The sequence below is a fragment of the Echinops telfairi genome, unplaced genomic scaffold (assembly GCF_000313985.2).
Source record: "Echinops telfairi isolate 266 unplaced genomic scaffold, ASM31398v2 ScPeMD7_34;HRSCAF=130, whole genome shotgun sequence".
Lineage (NCBI taxonomy): Eukaryota > Metazoa > Chordata > Mammalia > Afrosoricida > Tenrecidae > Echinops > Echinops telfairi.
The window spans coordinates 3,123,889-3,146,039 of NW_022103931.1; the positions used below are offsets into that span (position 1 = coordinate 3,123,889).

The window sequence follows — 22,151 nt, forward strand, 5'->3', positions numbered from 1 at the left end:
ACTATCAATTAAATGGAATTAGTACATGAGATGAAGCCTATGTGCCATTCTTTTAGGTGAGCCATACATAGTATCCCACTTCCCTCTGATAGGTATGTCTACCTGTCTGGGGGGACCTCGTCATAACTTTGCATGGCAGCCACTATTGGGCAGCATCCCTTCCCCCTCCCTTGACAATTTTATCCCAGCTGATGTGAAGAACCTTCTGCTTAAGTGACCTTCAAGTTATACACCTCGAGAGGATGGTGTGTGGTTCATTGGTAACAGTTGAACTCTACCGGCTGTCTGGTCACCCTAGCCAGCAGATTGGCTCCTCTGAAAGCCTGAGCTTATGCCTGTCCTTTTGCTTGTCCCTAAGGCAATGGACTCAAGCAGTGTTTGTACTTGTGTGATTGACTAACTTCACTCAATGTAACGTTTTCCAGATCCCTCCATGTCATGAGGTGTTTCATATTTTCATCACTGTTTTTTAGGGATGCGTAGTATTCCATTGTGTGTACATACCATTTTTTTTATATCCGATCTTCTATTGATGGGAATTTAGGCTGTTTCCAACTTCTTGCTATTGTGAACTGTGCTGCGATGAACACGGGAGAGCATACATCTGTTCGTGATCTGTCTCTTTTTTATTTGGGGTATATGCCCAGTAATGGTATTGCAAGGTCATGTGATATTTCCACTGCTATCGGTTTTAGGAATTGCCATACTGCTTTCCACAGTGGTTGTACGTATTTACAAACCCTCCAGCAGTGGATAAGGCTTTCTATTTCTGCATACTCTCTCCAGCATTTGTTGTTCTCTTAAGCTGTGCTACAGTTCTGGGGTTTTTGTACTTGCATTTCCCGATGTCTAGAACACGAGGGCATTTCCTCATGTGTTCATTAGCCATTCAGGTTGCATCCTTTATGAATCGTCTGTTCAGGTCCTTTGCCACATCTTCTCAGAGAGTTTTTTTCTTGCTCTAGACTTGTAGTATATTGTAGATTTTAGTAATTAGTCTTTGTCGGTTTGTGTCATTAGTTGTAAAAATCTTGATGGTAATGGGATGCTAAAACCATTAAGTGAAAAACATTTTCGGGAACAGGATATTCAGATCGTCTCAAATTGTCACCACAAATTACTTACTAATTACAAAGGGGAAAATGCACATTTACAATGGGAAAATCTGGCAGTTACTAGGTTAAACAAGTGATTAAAGTTAGCACTGTCAGTAGCAGGACAACCTGACATTGTGCCTCCTGATGTGATGTAATAAGTACAGAGTATCATTTATGAAATATTCTGTTTTTCTCCCTTTTAAAAAAACGTGTTGCTGTGAATTGGGTAAAGATTAACAGAGCAGATCAAGTTTTTCTATTCAGCAATTCATATATTTTGTTTTTCAATTATTCTTACTAAACGATATTTAACCTGAAACTAACTGTGAAGAAACCTAGAATGTTAGACATCTACGAAGTAAGCTGGACTGGGCTCTTCAGAAATCCCATTATCTTGTACAACCAAACAAGGTAGAGGAATTGTTCTAGATGGAAAGAGAACAATAAGATCTAACAAATACAATGTGTCCATCTTGATTAAATCCTGAATTGTTGTGGGGGAGGGGGCACGTTCATAAACAGTTTTATTAAAGACATTTCTTAAAACGTTGGAGAAATCGGAATACAGACTGTTTTGTATTAATTGTCATCAAGTTGGCTGTGACACATGGCAAACTTGGTTTAACAGAATGAAATGCTTCTTGATCCTGTGCCCTTTTTATGGCCTTTGGTGTGTTTGAGCCCATAGCTGTGGTTTTGTGTCACTCTCTTTCACTGAGGGTTTCTCTAGTTTTTGCTGACCCTCTACTAAGCGTGATGCTTAGTGAATGGTCTTTCCTTATCATGCATCCAAATTAAGCAAGCTAAACTCTGACCATACTCATTTCTAAAAATATTCTGGATGTATTTCTTCTACGACTAGTTTGTGTGGTCTTCTTTATTCAATTGCCTTTGCCAATACCAAGATTCCAATCCATCAATTATTATGATATACTTTTTCATTGTCAAGCTGTCACATACATATGAAGAGATTAACATGACCACAGCGAGGCTAAGATACATGCTCAGATATTGCTCAGATGCAGTCATCACAACGACATCTTTGCTTTCTACAACTTTAAAGAAGTCTTTTTGCATTGGATTTGCCCAATTTGCCCATGTGTCCTCTTTTTAGGCGTTACATGCTGAAGTATAGGAGTGATGTAATCATATTTGCAGCTTACTTACAAATGATGTATGTGTAAAGAGGAGACAACGCATTTGGGAAACTAGTAGTAATATGACTACGCATTGTACCATTCTCCACTCCTTTAGGTTTAAATATTTTTAAATAAAAATTCAGAAATCAGTTATTCTTAGAACTCTTAAAAATATATGGTGAGATGAAAATATATAATGGAACAGTTAGATATCAACATACAAAAACATAAAATTAGAACCTTACTTTGCACCATACATAAAAATTAACTCAAAATGCCCGAGTCTTAAATGTAAGTACTACTAAAAGTATAAAACTTTCTTTTGCAGAATATTTCTTTTTTCAACAGTTTTAATGGCACATAATTTACATATCATACAATTCAGTAGTTCAGTTGTTCAGTCATATCAAGGAGAAATGTACAATCATTACCACATCCATGTTATAACACCCCCACCCCCCACCCCCGTGGTTAAATTGCCTTAAAAATGAGTTGTGTAATCACAATCACTTCTAGTGACTCCACCCCCTCCCACCTTCCATTTTATTCCTGAAATCCCCTTACCCTTGCTATGAAATTTCAGGTAGAAAAAGATTTATTAGATTTCAAAACAAAAATATGACTCATTAAAGAAACAAAGATGGTAAATTGCACTTCATCAAAATTAAAAGTAAATCCCTCAAAAGATACCATTATGAAAATGAAAATACTAGCTACAATCCATGAAAAAATATATGTACATCTTATCTTGTAACTAAAATATACAAAGAACTCTTGCAATGCAGTGATAGAAGATAAACACCCCAATTATGAAATGGGTGTGGTAAGCATTTTACCAAAGAATATATGTAAAGCACATGAAAAGATGCTCAATATTTTCAGTCAGATTTTTTGTTGTTGATATTGAGTTGATTCTGAATCAGCAAGTTCATTTCTTATGGAGTAGAATTGCTCCATAAAGTTTTCTTGGCGATAAGCTCGACAGAAGCAAATTGCCAGCCTTTTCTTCCACAGGTAGATTCATACCACCAACCTTTAGGTTCACAGGCATACACAAACCATTTACACTACCTAGGAACCAACAATTTTAAGGATAGTACAGGACTGGACAGTGTTTCGTTCTGTTATACACAGGGTCATTATAAGTTAAAACCAACTCAACAGCACCTAACAGCAACAAGAACCTTCATTAGTCATTAAACCCAAAATCAAACCAAAAAAACACTTCACTGCTATCGAGTTGATTTCAACTCATAGCAACCCTATAGAACCGAATAGAACTGCCCCTGTTGGTTTTTGAGACCGTACATGTTTATAGAAGTAGAAAGGCTAATCTTTCTCTCAAGGAGCTGCTGGTGGTTTCAAACTGCTGATCTTGTGGTTAGCAACCCAACACATAACCCAATATACCAAAAATGTGTGATGAGGTTCTGTTTCACACCCACTAACCAAAACCAAACTCATTACTCTAGATTGGATTCCAGTTCATAGGGACCCTGTATAGCAGTCGTTTTCAACCTGTGTGTTGGGACTCCTTTGGGGGTCGAACGACCCTTTCACAGGGGTTGCCCGATTCATAACAGTAGCAAAACTACTATGGTTGGGGGGGGTCATCACACATGAGGAACTGTATTAAAGGGTTGCAGCATTAGGAAGGTTGAGAACCACTGCTATATATGGTTTCCTAGGCTAGAAATCTCCAAGGGAACAGATAGACTCATATTTTTCCCTAGCAGCAGCTTATGGATTTAAACCACAGCCTTTGTGCTTAGCAGCCCAACACCTAACCCACAGTACCACCAGACTCCTTTCATACTCCCTAGAGGGCTATAATTAAAAAGACACATAATAACAAACATTGTCAAGGATAAAGAAATGGAAACCATCAGATATTGCTGGTGGAAATGTAGCTACTTTAGAAAACAATTTGAAGTTTCCTGAGAAGTATTTTAAAATGTGCTATTCATGCCATCAATTCTACTCCTAAGTATTGTTATAGGTATTAAATAGAAATGAAGTCATATGTTCACACAAAGGTTTGCACATGAATACTTCTAGCAGCATTCTATATAATAATTAAAATGTGGAAACAACCCAAATGTCCATCAGTTTATGATGTTGTTATTATTTGCCATCGAGTTGGTTCCAACACATAGCGACCCTATGTACAACAGAAGGAAATACTGCCTGGTCCTGCACTATCCTCACAATAGGACTACTAACCAAAAGGTCAGTAGTTTGAAAACACCAGCCACACAGCAGGAGAAAGATGAGGCTTTTTCTACCCCCCTAAAGAAGTACAGTCTCAGAAACCCACAAGGGGAGTTCTGCCCTGTCCTATAGCATTGGCTATGAGTCAGAATCCACTTGATGGCAGATAATCAGTGTATATATAAGTAAACTTTGGAATACCCATATAATAGATTTATATTAAAATATAAATGAAATATGGTATCTGAACAAAATTTGAATGCACCATATGTTTGTAGGAAGTAGTTGTACATCCACACTCAAACTCCCTGCCCATGAGTCAGTGCCATCCCATATTGACCCTGTAGGACAGGGTAGAACTACCCCTGTGAGTTTCTGAAACTATAAATCTTTTTGGGAGTAGAAAGGCCCATCTTTCTCCTGCTGAGTTAGCAGCCCAACACATAACTGCTGTACCACCAAGGCTCCTTGTATTCAGTGACACAAAATAATGAGCAATCAAGTTACAAAAATAGAGGGAACCTAAAATGCACATTGCTACATGAAGGAAGCCAGTCTGAAGAGACTGCCTACATACTGTATGCTTCCAACTATGTGACATTTTAGAAAAGGCAAAACTGTAGAGACAGTGAAAAAGATCAATGTTTGCTGGAGCCTGTGGGAGTGAAAGAAGGTTAAATAGGTTCTGGAATGGAGATTTTTTTGGAGTGTTAAAACCATTACTTATGGTTTTGTAATGGTGGATATATGACATTCTCAAAATGGCGTTTGTCAAAACCCATAGAAGAATACATCTTAATGTAAGCTATGCACAATTAGCTGTGTAGCCATCATGTTGTGATATGTTTTAAGTTCATTAATTACAACAAATGTATGACACTAATGTAAGATGCTAATAATAGAGAAAACTGTCAGGGGGAGGGAGAGGAGCTACTACATAGGAAGTCTGCTATTTATCTCATTATGTCTGTACACCTAAAACTGTTCTAAAAAAGTAAAGCCTACTAATTAAAAGGTTTTTAAAATTATATCAAATAAAAGAAGCCATGTTGGAAAAGGCATACACACACACACACACACACATATACATACATACATACATATATATACATATAGAAGGTATTCTTTTTTCTTTAATTTTGAGGTTGTTATGAATTAAAGTGGTAAAACCTGTCAAATCACCTTTTTAAAAAATCATTTTATTGGGGGCTTGTACAGTTGGACACTGAATAAGGGAGAACAAAGAAAAATAAAGGGATTTTAATTATAGAGCTAGCAAGAATCATATCTTTTTATTCCTGTAAAGAGTTACAGTCTTAGAACTCACAAGGGCAGTACTACCTTGTTGAATAGGTCTCTGCTCCAACCCCCCCCCCCCCCCCATCGTTCTCAGTAGTATGTTTTTTGTTGTCATTTCTTTGTTTGGGATCTTCTGATGCCTATTACCCTATCCCGTCATCTCATGATCTGGTATGCTTCTTCCATGTGGGCTTGTTGCTTCTCTGCTAGATGGCAGCTTGTTTAACTTCAATCCTTTAAGACCCCAGATGCTATATCTTTTGGTAGCCAGGCACCATCAGCTTTCTTCACCGCATTTCTTTATGCACTTGTTTTGTCTTCAGCGAACATGTGGGAAGATGAGCATCAGAGAATGCCAGGTTATTAGAACAAAGTGGTCTTGCGTTGAGGGAGGGCTTGAGCAGAGGCCCAAAGTCCGTTCACTTCCTCAGTGTATTGCCATACAAATATATGTACATAGGCCAATACCTCTATTTTTATGAATTAATATATTTACATGAATACAAACCTTTGTTATACCTCTATCCATAGCTTTGCTTCCTAGAGCTTTCCTCTGTTTCCTTTTACCTTCCTCCTATCCCACCATCAAGCTTGCCCTTCTGCCTCTTACTAATTCCTCTCAGTTTGATTGCTGTTGCTCCAGCACCCCCAGGATCTATATGTCCTCCTTGCTGTTGCTTATAATTCCCTAGTTTTTCCCCTGTCTATGACATTGTTTGCTTACCACCCCTTACCCCTGCCTCCTTCCCCCACTTTCTCCTTGGGTTTGTGTCCTATACCTATCTTATATAGGTAGCCAAAACAACAATAATGGAGACAAAACAAAAAGAAAACAGAAGATTGAATAAAAAGAGAAAAAAACTAGCAAAAAAAAAAAGCGTACATAATTCCAGGTCTGCCCGCTGACCTTTATGACTATCTCCTCACAGGTTCTGGGGGATCCAGGAACTGCCGCTCCTAGCCTGAAGTCAATTTTGGGGAGTCCTCAGGGGCTTGTGGCTTGGGTTTGCTCCCGTTGCTGATCTGTTATGTTCCCTTCTTGGTTCACCCCACTGTGGAGGAAGGTCAGACCAGACTCACTCCCCATTGTGTGTCCCCAGTATTGTCCTCTCTCATGGTATGCTCCAGTGAGGGTACATCACGTCTCAAGCTGGTGTCGGCCCTACAGCCCTCTCTGTGTCTTAGCAGCTCCGTACAGGGACGTTGTCCTTAGACTTGGTGTGCCAGTATGGGGTCTAGTGCCTTGCTCTCTCTTTTTCCTTCTTGGCTTTCCTCTGTGTGGGCATGGCTGGCAGGCCCCTCTCCCCAACCTGTAGGTTTAGTGTTGTCCTCTGTAACACGTACTTCTAGGGAGGGGGTCAATTGCTCATTGGGGCCTGCCCTGTAGACCTCTCTGTTCATGCGATGTTCCATGTTGTTATGTTATCCTCAAGGTTTGGTGCACTGTGGTGGGGTCAGCACTCACACTCCCATTTCTTTGGAGACCTAAACAATATCCTCCCCCTGAGTGGATTAGTGCCCTGCTCCACTGGTACCATCCCCCCCCCCCCCTTTTCTGCTCCTCAGCCCTCCTTTCCCCTTCTTTGTGTTGGAATGACATGTACATCCTTGGGTTTGGTCTGTCTCCCGACCGATTGCCTGGACCTCAACCCGTATAGTGTGAGATAAGTGGCTTTTCTTCCATACCTACTGTGCTCATTGTAATACCTACTGTGCTCATTGTACTTAGCTCAGTGGACTCATGTTGCACTTGAGCTTTTGTGATTGGCTAACTTTGCTTAGCATAATTTTCCCCAACTCTTCCCATGAGAAGGTGTGCTTCATGTGATCATCAGTGCTTTTTAGTGATGCGTGGTACTCCATTATGTGTGTGTGCCAGAGTTTTCTAATCCATTCGTCTATTGATGGAAATTTAGGTTGTTTCCAATTCTAAGCAAATAACATTTTTAAGAAGAATAAAGCAGGAAATCCCTCACTTTCTGATCTCAAAACCTATTACATAGCCACAGTAGTCAAAATAGCCTGCTACTGGTACAATAATAGATACATAAACCAGGACAGAATACAAAACTCAGAAATGAATCCATCCACTTACAAACAACTGATCATTGACCATGAGCCAAAATACATTAAATGGGACAGAGATATTCTCTTCAACAAATAGTGCTTGAAAAATGGAATCATCTCCATCTGTAGAAGAATGAAACAAGACTCACCCCACCCCACATACAGAAATGAATCCAAGAGGGATCAAAAACTTAAATGTAAACTTGAGAGCTCTAAAGACCATCAATGAGAAAACAGGTAATCTTAGCCTTATTGCAGGACACTGACAAACTTTCAAACACAATGAAGGAAACACACAGTAGATGACAACATAGATGATGAGCATTCACTAAAAATAAGACTTTATCTCAAATGCTAACCTCCACCTAATTTACAATTAAAAACTGTTTAAAAGGTAAAAATAAATAACAACCCAGTAATCCAAGGGCAGTGTAATATTTGACCCTTAGTGGCGTAATGGTTACTCACTGGGCTGTGGTCTACAAGGTGTCAGCAGTTTGAAATTACTGGATGATCCTGGAGAGAAAGACAGGGTTTTCCACTTCCATAAACAGCTACAGTTTCAAAGACTCACAGAGACAGTTCTACCCTGTCCTATAAGGTCACTAGGAGTCAGCATCGACTCTATGGCAGTGAGTTTGAGTTTTTTAAAATATTTAATACCCTCTTTTAAGTAATCCTAACAGCTTTGATCTCCACAAATAAAATTCCCTCTGTAATCTTTTTAACAACTTTGTATATCAATATACCTCCCCAATAGTACAATTTCTCAAAGTGGAAAAAATGAACACACTTATCAGCTATTGATCTCTGTATCATATAAAATACACAAAAATATGTAAGACTGAAATTTTACAGTGTTTCAGAATTCTCTTGTTTTAAAATGATCTCTCTAAAGAACATCCTTTAATTAGTTCAGTTTAGTATCAATCTAGGGTTTTCATCACCTAACGAGCTTGTAAATTGTCTCTTTAAAAAATCATTTTATTGGGGGCTCTTACAGCTCTTATAACATTTCATACATCAGTTTTATCAAGCATATTTGTACAAATGTTGCCATCATCATTTCCAAAACATTTTCTACTTGAACCCTTGGTATCACCTCCTCTTTTTCCCCCTCCCTCACCCACCTTCCCACCCTCATGAATCCTTGATCAATTATATATTATTATTGTTTCATATCTTACACTGTCTGTTGCCTCCCTTCATCCACGTTTCTGTTATTCATCCCCTTGGTGGGGGGGAGTGGTGGTTGCTATATATATTACCTTATGATGGGTGCCCCTTTCTCCCCCTTCCCCCTCCCTGACCAGCCCCCTACCCTCACGATATCGCCACTCCCACCATTGTTCCTGAGGGGTTTATCTGTCCTGAATTCCATGTGTTGAGACCTCTTATCTGTACCAATGTGTGTTCTCCAGTCTAGCCAGATTTGTAAGGTAGAACTGGGTCAAGGTAGTGGGGGAGGAGGAAGCATTCAGGAACTAGAGGAACGATGTGTGTTTTGTCGGTGCTATACTGCATCATGGTTGAATCATCCCTTCCTTATAACCCTTCTGTGGCAGAATATCCAATTATCTTCAGATGAGCTTTGGGTCTCCAAACCCCCTCATTCGCATCAATATAGTTGTGTGTTTTGGATCTTTTGCTTCCTGATATCTGATCCTGTCAAACCTCATGATCACACAGGCTGGTGTGCTTCTTCCATGTGGGCTTATTTGCTTCCCTGCTGGATAGCTTGTAAATTATCTTCATGCTGACATACCATAAAACATAATTACTGTTGAAATAAAGTTTTTCAATATAATGATGATGTAGTTAAATATACATTTTTTTCATAGTGTAATAATTTGGTAGAACTAATGTTAGTTTAATCAATCAGATTAGGAATATACATGAGTAGTATAAAAATCTACATGTACATTTTGCTTAACAGTGTTAAATCAGAAAAGGCATAGTTGTTTATATTAAACAAAAATTATTTAGAAGTTCTGTTTGCCAAAGATTTACCTAATGAACATTAGTTTCTGTGTATTCATGTCATTTCATAAAAATGAGAATATACAATATTTATGTGTGTGCCTATGGTTGACTTATTTTGTCTAATACAATGTCTTCTGGGCTCATCCACATTGTAAGATGTTTCAGCAACTCAATTTTCTTTATCTTTGAATAGTATTCCATTGTGTGTACATGCCACATTTTACTTTTCCATTCATCCAGTGATGAACAATACCCCGTGAGTCAGGGTATTGTTCAGAATATGTAAATGTTATTACAAATGTTATTATTACGAGATATCATAAAGCTTACTAATTATGTAGGAACTGGACAAAAATTTCCACCTACATGAAGCTTCTGCCAAGAATTCTTTTCAAGTGAAATATCAGGGAGAACTTAGAAAAATTATCTAGATATTTGAAGTCTATGGAAGCAGAAGAAACAAGTATTTAGAATGGGACCTTAAAAACAAATGATAATGCATGCCTGATGATAACAGATATCCTTTTACATCTACTCAGAAAGGCTTACGTAATATTACCAATAGCAAAAGAAGCTAAAGAATACCAATGAAGCCAGAACAACATTTGTGAAGGAAGGAAGCAACTTTAGGAAAGGTTGTTAAAGTCTCCCCTGTAATACTTATATTTACACAAAGGTACCCATATTATACTGCCTGGGAGGTTTTGCAGTGGTACATTCTATAGTCAGTTTTTTATAAGTGCTGAAACTTAGTTGGCATCTAGGTTATGTCATTGAATGAGTACAAAGATAATCTAATTTGTAATGTTTACATCTGGTTAATCAAGATTGTCTTTAAGGGCCCTTGTAGATTCTAGCTTTCATAAAGTCAAAAACTGATCATTAGTGTTCATCATGATGACCCAAAAAACCCCGAAACAAATCTACTGCCATTGAGTTTTTTCCTACTCATAGTGACCCTGAGGGACAGAGTAGAATTGCTTGATGTGTTTTTCAAGGCTATAATTCTTTATTGAAGAAAACCTCAACATCTTCCTCCTGTAGAGACTCTGGTAGGTTTGAATCCCCACCTTTTCAGTTAGCAGCCCAAAGCTTAACTCAGGGCTCCTATGATGACCCATGGCCACTATAAATTCTGAGATGATTCAGCAATCACCAGAGAAAAGTTTTATTTGGTTAATATGGTTAAACTATTCTAATTCTTTGAAAATGTAAGATCCTGACTGGAAAATTTTACCCATCAACTAGAATATTTAGTTTACCAAAGCACTCCATTCCCTGTTCATTCTGGGCCATTTACTCTTTAATTCTTGTAGATTGATTTTTGTTTTTCTTAAAAGAAGGGGAAATTGTAAGGGAATAGATCTTCAGGGTTAGATCCTTGGCTGTAAAGACTCCCTTGGATTGCTTTTGACTGTAGCAACTTGTTTTCTTGCAGAGATGAAGCATCTGGTTTTTGTTATCTCAATGATGCTGTCCTGGGAATATTACGACTGCGACGGAAATTTGACCGTATTCTCTATGTGGACTTGGATCTGCACCATGGCGATGGTAAGGCCTTTAGCTTCAAAGATGTTTCCATGCTGGGACTGCAGACTTTTTTCAGCAAAGCAGCTTCTGGGCAGTTGGTGAGAGAAGTGCCTGTGGCAATGAAATTTGCTCCTAATTGAGAAGCTTAAAGTAAGTAGCATGTATATTCTTATAACTGATGAAATCTCTGCCTTGCCAACCAAGCTGCTTTAAATACCAAAGTAATACCAACTGCCAAATAGTCAAATAGAGCATGTTAAAAAATAGAAATCTTCCCTAGTATTTATTTCAGTCCTCAGTAACCTCCCCAGTGCATTTCCATAGGTTCTTAGTGCACTCTGGGGCAAGACCTAACAGAGTTCTCTTCTCCTTGATGGTAGGTAAAAGAGATGATGTGTGGTGTGCAGATGACTTTTGCACCAATAAAGATAGCAGATTTTGTCGTGATAAGAACCTGTACCACTTTCATTCTTTTGCTAAAATATTTCATCCTGCGCAAACCCAGCACATCCTCCCAGGGAGAAGTTCTAAAAATCTGCATTAACTCCATTAATCCCTTCTCAGAAAATTCCACCAAAAAGGCTTAACAGACTCTCCTATATAGTTTGCATCTAGAATATAAAGATTCTATAATAGGTACTCACAATCTGTTTATTTCACGTTCTTCTGTTAGCTGTACTATTCCCATTGATCCAGGATCACTTGCTTAACTAGTAAATTTTTTGGCTTAGGATATTTCCCACTTATTTCCCGCATTAGTGTTCCTTCCATGTTTCCAGGGATTTGGGGAGATAAACTAATACAATTGAGGAATAAGAGAATAAAGCAATAATACATAACTGAGATTAGGGCCAATTCTGCTGCCAAAACAGACAAAGAAGAAAGCAGTTGTGGGGGAAACCTCTCATGGGAACATTGCCTAGATCAGCAGTTCACAACCTGTGGGTCGCGACCCCTTTGGAGGTTGAATGGCCCTTTCCCAGGGGTCGCCAGATTCATAACAGTAGTAACATTACAGTTATGAATTAGCAACAAAAATAATGTTATGGTTGGGGGGTCAGCACAACATGAGGGACTGTGTTTAAGGGTTGCAGCATTAGGAAAGCTGAGAACCACTGGCCTAGATGGATGCCACTATGGAACAGTGGCAGTAAAGTAAAGGTAGCAGAGAGAAGAGATTTAAAACAACCAATACAGTACTTTAAGAATCATATTTGTGAATATCTGGGTATTTCAGCCAGTACAAAACACAGTGTTGCTCAAAAACCTTTCCACAACTCCTTATTTCCTAAAGTGGGAGAGGCCATTTGGCTGATAGCTTGTTTTAGCATGGTCAGCAAGCTAGGAATTGTTTCTACATTTTTGAAGGGTTATAAAAGGAAAAAAATGTATATGCAAGAGAGGCTTAATTTGTAAAGTTTACGCTACTCATATTTACTATCTGGCCATTTAGTATTCTGACCCCTGGTCTATAATAATGGTTCTCACACATGAATGTGTGTCAGTTGAAGAACTTGGGGGTGTGGTTTAAAACAAAGATTCTTGGGCCACGCCCACTAGATATCCTGGCTTAGTAACTTTGGTATGGAACCGGGGAATCTACATTTTAACAGCATTCCAGTTAGTCCCGAGGCCACACCTTAAGCATAGTGCTATTCAAGGTAAGGTCCTCACTCTACCCTCCCTAATTTTTAAGGCCTACCTCACTTTCATCTCCTCATCTGTCCAGTCTTACCTTCTTCTACTTACTCGTCAGACTAGTCTTCTCAGTAAATCATAGAGATATTTCACTTATTCCTACCTACTAGCTTTCCTTTACCTTTTCCTAACTTACTTTTGCTTTCTCTTCCATTTTTATATCTCCAAATTCTACCCCTTAACGCAGGTTCTGACAGTAACAGATTTACCCTGACCACCCCAGCCCTAGAGTTCTTTTCCTTCTCTCAAGTCCTGTAGTATTTCTATTGCAGATTTGGTGTTTAGTGACACATGGTCTTCAATCGTGAGTTTATTTTTTAGTGATCCCCTGTCTTCTCGCCTTTAGAAACTAGTGAGTTTCTTAAGAGCAGGAATCAAATTGTTTATGTCTTTCTATCCTGTGCAGTGAATGCCTTGAACAGCCATGATGTATGTGAGACATTATGTACGTGGAAGTGATTCAGTAAAATATTTGTTGAGTACCTATGAAGTACTAACTTCATTCATATCATAGCCTGAGAAGAGAGCAACTCAACTAAACCATCTAAGGAGCCCTGGTGGTGCAATGGTTAAAGCGTGGCTGCTAACCAAACAGTTTATGGTTCAAATCCACCCAGCGGCCCTGCAGGAAAAAGATCTAGCAATCTGCTCCTGTAAAGATTATAGCCTACAAAACCCTATGCAGCAGTTCTACCCTGTGAGTGGAAAAATGAACTCGGCGGCACCTAACCACAATGTTGAAGCATATAAGAATGAAATAAGACTGTCACCTGACATCATGCTTTTCATTTGCAGTGCTATTGCTGCACCCGTTAGAGTTTCCTGTTTTCGCCAGCTTTTATGGCGTGTTTCATTTCAGTTTATTTCCCCTCTTCACCACCTCCTTTCCACTAACCCTCACCCCACCTGCAAACCCTTACACATTTGGGGCTTTTTTTAGTGTCTATTTTTTTATTGATCATTTTATTGGAGGCTCTTACAAATATTCTAACAATCCATAAATCAATTCTATCAAATGAACCTGTACAGATGCTGCCATCCTTTTCAAAACATTTTCTTTCTACTTGAGCCCTTTGGTATCAGCCCCTCTGCATTTGGTTTATTTCAAACCACCTCCCATGACTCCATAACCAGCATCATGTAGGGGCTTCCCTGACGGACGACTCTTATCCTGTCCTCAGCATCTTTCACTTTCTTAACGAATCTCTTTCCCACCAAACCCCCTGCCCTCAATCTATCTATGGCTTCTTTTCAGTATAATTTTATAAGAATGCCTCATGATATTTCCCATGAAAAGAAATACAAATACAACCACTGAACACATAAAAGTTATTCAACCCTTTAATACTCCGAGAAATCAATGCAAGTTAAAACATAACCATTATTTTTGCCGTTGGTGTATTGACAGATTAAAAGCAATAATGATATCCAAAGATAGTCACAGTGTGAAAAAATGGGAACTCTCTTACACAATTAGTCAAGATGTAAATTGGTACAACCTTTCTAGGCGGATAATCAGGATTTTCATGAATGTTCCTGGTTTATACATCAGTTTGTAAATTGAAATGCTCTTTCATAATTTGTTTTGTGTGCTTTTTTTCCCTTTAAGCTTTGTGTCTGAAATCTTGAACTGGTTTAACTACTTCCCTTGAGCAAAAGATACGACATGCGAAAATTTAAAATATGTACCTATGATATTCATAGAAATGTAATATATTTTAAAGTCTCTGTTGATCTCTAATAAAGACCAAAAATATAAAAAGACACATTCTTTGTTTGAACTTGCTCTTAGGGCTCCCATTTTACAGACTGATTATCTGAATGTAGTACAGTTATATGAGATTCTGAGAAGAAAGGCATGGAAGAGGGCAGTGTGTCTTTCGCTTGCTGCCATTGAGTTGATTTCAATGCCTAGTGACCCTATAGGACAGACTAGAACTGTTCCTGTGTGATACCAGGCTGTAAATCTTAGGGAGCAGAAATCCTCATCTTTCTCCTGGTGAATTTGACTGATGACCTTGAAGTTAGGAATCCACTGTGTATTCCACTACACCACCAGGACACCTTATATACTGGTATAAGTGCGTATATCAGTATAAGTGTTTTGTGAGGGTTATTTTAAATCCATGTTTTTATCTTCTAGGCCTCTATTCATTTTTTACTCTGTTTAAATAGATAAATATTTTTGCCTCTTGTCTTTCTCTAGGCTATATGACAGAGTTATAAAGCCGCTATTAAGGCACAAGGCAAGGAATATTTTCAGCCTTCTATGTTTTATCACTAGGAAAATGTATTATAAGTTGCCCAGGGGACTTTACATGACCTGCATTTATAACAAATCTGGTATTATAGGCAGGTACTTTATAATTAGGTTTCATTATATAACACTTAATGTTTGTATTGGTCATGTTTTTCAAAGGATTATCACATTGTACTTCCTTGGAGAATAAATTCCCAAGAATGTAATTATAGAAGCACTAAAATGAAACAAAGCATAAAACTTTTAAGATATACCAGTTTCCTTTGTGCAGTTCTGTGATATGCAGTTGTGTTTCTCTGTGCAATTATGTGATACCTGGGCTCAATTCTGAGCTCTAGCTTTCTCACTGTTGTCAAAGAGACCTCAGGTATAGCATTGCTTGTAGAAAAAAAGTCTTCTTATACTTTGCTATAATTTTCAAAAGTAGTCCCTAAACTTCACTTATCCTACAGAGGCTTTTGTTTTTTTTTATTCTTCAGCTGTTTGTGCTCTATTTTTCTCCAATTCCTTTTATTTCATTCATTCTGTATAAAGTATTTAAAAATCCTTATTCTTTTTTTTAAGCCAATAGTACTCAAACGTGTGTATTGGAATCACTGAAGAGTCTTGTTTATTTACTTTGCCTTCTTCATTCAAGTTAATATTATTTTACTGCCTTTTTATAACCCTTTGCTCCCACCTCTATTGCTTTTTATAATTTTATTTGTTGGCAAACAATTCCATATATGAAGTGATTCTTCTCATACTTCTTTCTCTGGTAGGTGTACAAGATGCCTTCAGTTTTACATCCAAAGTCATGACTGTATCATTACACAAATTCTCTCCAGGATTTTTCCCAGGTAAGTATTGCATCGGAGAAATAAATACAACAATTCTCTGTATATTTCTTATATTTTATGTTTGGGCAGATCCATACTGTTGATACCTTATTGGTACTTTCCTATGCAAAATTTTAACATGCGTTATTAGGGTGATTTTATAGACAGGCAACTCACCTATTCTGTACTATCTGATACCTCCTTTAATTCCTAACATCCTGATCATTAAAATGATATATTGATGCTCTGACAGCCAAAGTAGCAAAAAGGAGCCCTGGTGTGCTCATTAGTAGTTCAAGTCTATCAGTCCTCCATGGGAGAAACATGTGGGAGGCAGTGTGCGTTCCTAAAAAATCAAAGCCTTGGAAAAAACTATGGAGCAGTTCTCCTATGCCCTATAGGGTCACTATGAGTTGGAATCAACTCAATGGAAATGAGTTGCTTAAGTAGCATGAAAAAGTCATTTTGACCCAGCAAGATGGAAACTAAGCCTTTTCTGTTTCTGTCTGGTTTTCTTATTTCCCCAACATTGTTTATAAAACAGTTACCTCTCCATATTACTTCTCTTTATTTTAATTCCTTAGAAACCATCAGTTCAGGATTATTCTCTTAACTGGTCGTTGAGGTCTTCTGAATTGCTACCAGAGGATCCTCATTCAAGTACTTGTATTTTCACATTATTAATAAGTGATCCTCATTCCCCTCTTAACTCTCTTTTACAGGAACAGGTGATCTGTCTGATGTTGGCCTAGGGAAAGGACGATACTATAGTGTAAATGTTCCCATTCAAGATGGCATACAGGATGAGAAATATTACCACATCTGTGAAAGGTATGGAAGGCATGCGGAGCCAGGAACAAAGGAATATATATATATATAAAATTTTTAAATCAGTGTATACTTTATTAACAGATCTGGAAGAACAGTGGGATAACATCTCCAAGTCTCTTCTCATACAGTTGGAGTTTGTATACTTTTTGAGTGTCAGAACATTTAAATTGTTACACTTTTTTAAAGGGTACAGTAGCCTTCCCACCTGGTAGTACAATCTGTATTCCACTGAGCCACTGGATTTACATGCTGGAACATGGCTGCCCATTCTTCCTTGGACAATATTAATGTTCTTAAAGAAAACATCTATCTCCGGTTACCCTCTTTAACACATGAACTCATACCCTTCTGGTTTCTTTTATACCTAATTCTCTTTATGGTAGGGTGTAATGGCCCCCAATCTCATAGAATTTTTGTTTTTAAGAAATAATTTGAAAAAGACAACCACTGTATATCCATGTTGCTTTTTAATGCTTCTTATTGTGCTCACTTGATCAGGTAACTGTCAATTTGTCCAAGTGGTTGGACCAGAGCGCTGTCCCTGCTTTTACCCAGTATTATTAAGGCCTTATCAAGAAAGAATTTCTAGGCTGCCCGCCTTGCCTGCTATTTCTTTGCTAAAGAAATTTGTATATATGATTTTCGTAGGCTTGGGAGGGCTAGTCCTAGTTTTCTAATATTGAAATCTGTACTTCCCTCTACTGATATGAATATTGGAAAATTGACTATAACTGGTTACTACACATTCTTGAGTTCTATTTATTGTATTAAAAATAGCATCTGGAATCTCTTCCTTTTATACTGTGGTTAAGGATTGAGTTACAGCCACTTGTAGGTCAACATATTTGTGTCAATGTTTAGGTCACTGGGGCTGAAGTCCCTACCAAATAGTGGAGCTAAACTCATATTTATGAATAGTGAGAAGAATGGTCAGGCACAAATTCTTTTTTTGAAAATCGAAGCAGGGAAAGTGAACCTAGAAGTCAGCATGTATGTCAACATTATTTAAGTATATGGGGATTGAAGGAATCATGGTGACACAGTGATTTCAGCTTCTATAAAGATCACAACCATGGAAATCCTAAGGGGAAAGGGGGAAATTCTGCTGTCTTGCATAGGGCCAGTGTGATTCATAATCAAGTCAGAATCAATTCAATAGCAAATATTTTAGTTTTTTTAATGAAGATTGGCTCATAGCAACCCTATAGGACAAAGTAGAACTTCCCTATACAGTTGCTATTAATCGGAATTGACTATAACTACACATCACAAAACCACAATAACTGAAAGGAAACAGGCTCACACTCACTGCAATCCAGTCAATTCCGACTTACGATGATCCTATAAGGAAGGATAGAACTGCTCCCGTGGGTTTCTGAGACTAACTCTTCATGGGAGTAGAAAGCCTCATCTTTCTCTACAGAGTAACTAGTAGTTTTGAGCTGCTGACCTTGAGGTTAGCAGTCCAACATGTAACCACTATGCCATCAGGGCTCCAAAGAACAATAATGGGAAGTTGATAAAGGGAAATGCTTTTGATCTCTTCCCTACTCAGCTCAGATTTCTCCCAAACTTTGGTGGACACAAAGAATTTCCAAAGGAGCCTGCATTGACTGTCATCACTGGAAATTAGATAAACAAAATGGAATGATTAAAAAATAAAAGCTTTATGCTTCAGTGGGACCTCTTAACTGAAACAATTTAGTAAATTAAGTCATCGTTCAGCAACACTAGCCTCTTTATAATTTTACAAGTTTTCATCATATACCCTGGCTGTTGTTGTTATTAGGTACCATTGAGTTGGTGCTGACCCATAGTGACCCTATGCAGGACAGAAGAAAACACTACCCCATCCTGTGCCATCTTCACAACTGTTCCTATGCCTGAGCCCATGTTTCCAGCCACTGTGTCATTCCATCTTGTTGATGGCCTTCCTTTTCTTCACTCCATTCCACCTTACCAAGCATAATGTCCTTCCCAGGGACTGGTCTCTCTCAACAATATGAGTATGTACAAAGTATGTAAGACTTAAGTCTTGCCATCCTTGCCTCTAAGGAATACTCTGGCTGCTCTTCCAAGACAGATCATACTTAAGAGGTCTTTATGGAGCTTGCCATTGATGGTTTTAATCTTTGACCTTGTGGTACAGTGAATTACCCAATGTGGCCCCTTTCCCCATGCCTGGTCATGTCATTCCAACATAATGATCGGGTGGGAGTATGCAATTAAATTGATTGTGGCCCACGTAGGGACTCAAATAAATTGCTAACAATATGTAACCATCAATAATAAATAAATATGACAATATATAACCCTAACAAAGGGATTGGTTCATTTTTCCATTGTTCCATCCCAGAGGTATAAAAAGGGTACCTCCCTACCAGCAAGAGAGAAGAGCCAAGAATGGAGGGTATCCTTTGGACCTGGAAGCCAAGTGTTGACAACCTCCTATGCCCAGGAGGAAGAGAGAGAGAGAGAGCAAGAGAGAGTGCTATAACACCAGAGACAGCACGAGACAACAGGCAATGGTTGAAAAACAGCAGCAGGAAAACCAAGAGATAAGTACAAGATGGTATGGTAGGCGTCCGAATCCACAGAACAAGAAAGCTGAGAGTTTGGGGGTAGGAGACTTACAGCTGTGCTTGCCAATGCATGGAGCAGAGAGATAAGCTGAGACCTTATTGCAGAGTATGGTGCCTCTAAACACTTATTGGCAGAGTTAGAGAGTTGATGTGATCCAGCAGGTCAGGAGAGGCCCAGGGAGCAAGGGAGAGACCGAAAAGCTGCCCTGACTAGAGAACTATATCCAGAGTCATTCCTGATCCTGAATTATAATCTAACCCTTCCATAATCACAATCCTGGGATCACGATTATATGGACATTGAGTGAGTTATTGAATCTATCTCTCTTAGTTATCTAGTATTTCTATAACAGAAATAACACAAATGGGTAGCTTTAACAAAAAAAATTATTTTCTGACCGATTAGGAAATTAGAAGTCTGTATTTAGGAGAAAGCTTTCTACCCCTGTTGGCTCTTCTAATATGTCAGCCTGGTATCCCTTGGAAAACTCCATGTGTTTTGGCATCAATCTTCCCTTGGGTCTAGGAGGTTCTCAGTTGAGGGATTCTGGGTACAGAAGATGCAGTCAGCTCCCAGATTTTCTTTCTTGGAGATAAGTCCCTCTGATCTCTACTCATTTGTTTAATCTCTCATATCTCAAAATAATTTGACTCAAGATACAGTCTAATCTTTGATTATATCCTGCCTCATTAAGATAACTGCCTCTAATCCTCCCATATCAACATCATAGGTTAAGTTAGGCTTTACAACACACAGGATAATTAAATCAGATTGCAAAATGGAGGAGAATTACGTAATGCCTACACTCATGTCCTAACCCTGTTGGCAAATATTTTTTAGGGCTACAGTTGAATCAATAACATCAACCAAGAAGTAGAAAGTGCAGTGGGAGGGAAGGATGGTGTCAGAATTGATCAATAGGTTGGAGATATGTTTGACCTCCACTTCATAATAATCAGCCTTGGGCTATTGATACTGGTGATGATTCTGTCGCCCACTTGTGAAGTAAGGCAAGAAGGTTCAAAACCCTCAAAACACAAATTTTACAGCTCTTAGTTGCAGTTATGTGTTAAGGCATTCACATCAGAATTGCATGTGCCACTTAACTAGTAAAGATATCTGTGGTTCTGTGTGAAAGGAGGATAATTGTTTTGTTGTCCTTTCAATCCCTTTCTTGACTCAACCCCAAAACTCATAGATTCTGATGCATAGAGTGACCTTAGGACAGAACAGAAGTGCCCCTGTGGGTTTCTGAGACTGCAAATCTATACAGGAGTAGTAAATCTTATCTTTGTATCTCAGAGCCACTGGTGTTTTTAAACGGATGACGTTGCAGTTAGCCACGCCTGTAACACACTTTCCACCAGGATTCCTTCCCTTTCATTTGGTGCCCAACATTTTGTTGCCTTTATTTGTCTTAACAGGAAGCTAGATTGTTCTTTTTAGCATGCTGGCCCCAATATTTATTAGAGCTTTTTTCTGGGTCTTTAAATGAAGGGTCAGTACTCATTACCCTACAAAGTATAATTTGCAGTATCTGGCCTTTCCTAAATATTTGGTACATGTTCTTATTGAAGCTGTTCTGCCCATCAAACAACCTCTGGGATTTTCCCTTTCCCTATCAACTCCGCATTTCACTGCCTGGGAAAGGTTTTAGTATAAACTGCAGATTTGAGGTGTTCCGTTAACAGGCGCTGCCCCCCATCCCCTGCCAAGAGGCTACATGATATGTCCTTCATTCGGAAAAATATCTATTTCCCCCTTTATTTTCTGTTGTTGTTTTTTTTCTTTTCTGTAGACAAAATTAAAACCAAACTCACTGCCATGGAGTTGATTTAGAATTTTAGTGACCATACAGTCCAGGGCAGAACTGTCTCTGTGGGTTTCTGAGATCGTAATTCTTTACAAGAGTAGAAAGCTTTGTCTTGCTCCTGTGAGTAGATGGTGGTTTCGAATTGTTGACCCTGTGGTTAGCAGCCCAGTGCATAACCACTATGCTACCAGGGCTGCTCTATGTAAATCCTTTCCTACTGTATGAATAAAAACAAACCTAACCCGTTTTTTAATCTCATGGTACTTTTTTAGCTTTTTATTGTGAATCGGGTAGAGTTAGAGACAGATCATCAGTTTTACATTCAACAATTCATACACATTCTATTTTATGTAGTACATTGCATTTCCTTCGGAGGAACATCATCAATCTCACCTTTTCCTATGGTTCCTGTTTCAATTTCTCCTTCTTTCCTAATCCTTCTGAACTTAGTCCTTGTGTAAATGTTCCCCTTTAATATCATTTAGAGGACTATTCTAAGGTGTGTTACATATCTCAATAGGATTATTATTGTTTTGTAAATCTATCCATTTTTTGGCTGAAAATTGAGTTGCAACGGTTCTGTACCTAAATGGTGGCCAAGTACCACAGTCTCAAGAGTTCCACCAGTTTCTATCCTACCAGAAAGCCTAACAACTTCATAATTTTGAGTTTTGTTAAACATTTTTACCCTACTCTATTCTGTACCTTCTAATGTGATCCCTTTCAGAGCAGTTGGTAGTGGTAGCCAGGCACTATCTAATTCTTCTAGTCTCAGGGTTGTGGAGATTGATGTTCAGGTAGTCCATTAGACTAATTGTTTCC

At 38.5% G+C, this 22,151-nt stretch overlaps 1 protein-coding gene across 1 annotated transcript in view; it reads left to right on the plus strand.

Moving 5' to 3' along the window:
* The window catches only part of HDAC8 (histone deacetylase 8), a 338,343-nt gene that overhangs the window by 70,450 nt on the left and 245,742 nt on the right, over positions 1-22,151 (plus strand). The window contains exons 3-5 of the mRNA XM_045290240.1: positions 11,235-11,347; positions 16,046-16,123; positions 16,825-16,933. Of these exons, the coding sequence (XP_045146175.1) occupies positions 11,235-11,347; positions 16,046-16,123; positions 16,825-16,933 (300 nt within the window). The remainder of the gene's footprint in view (positions 1-11,234; positions 11,348-16,045; positions 16,124-16,824; positions 16,934-22,151) is intronic.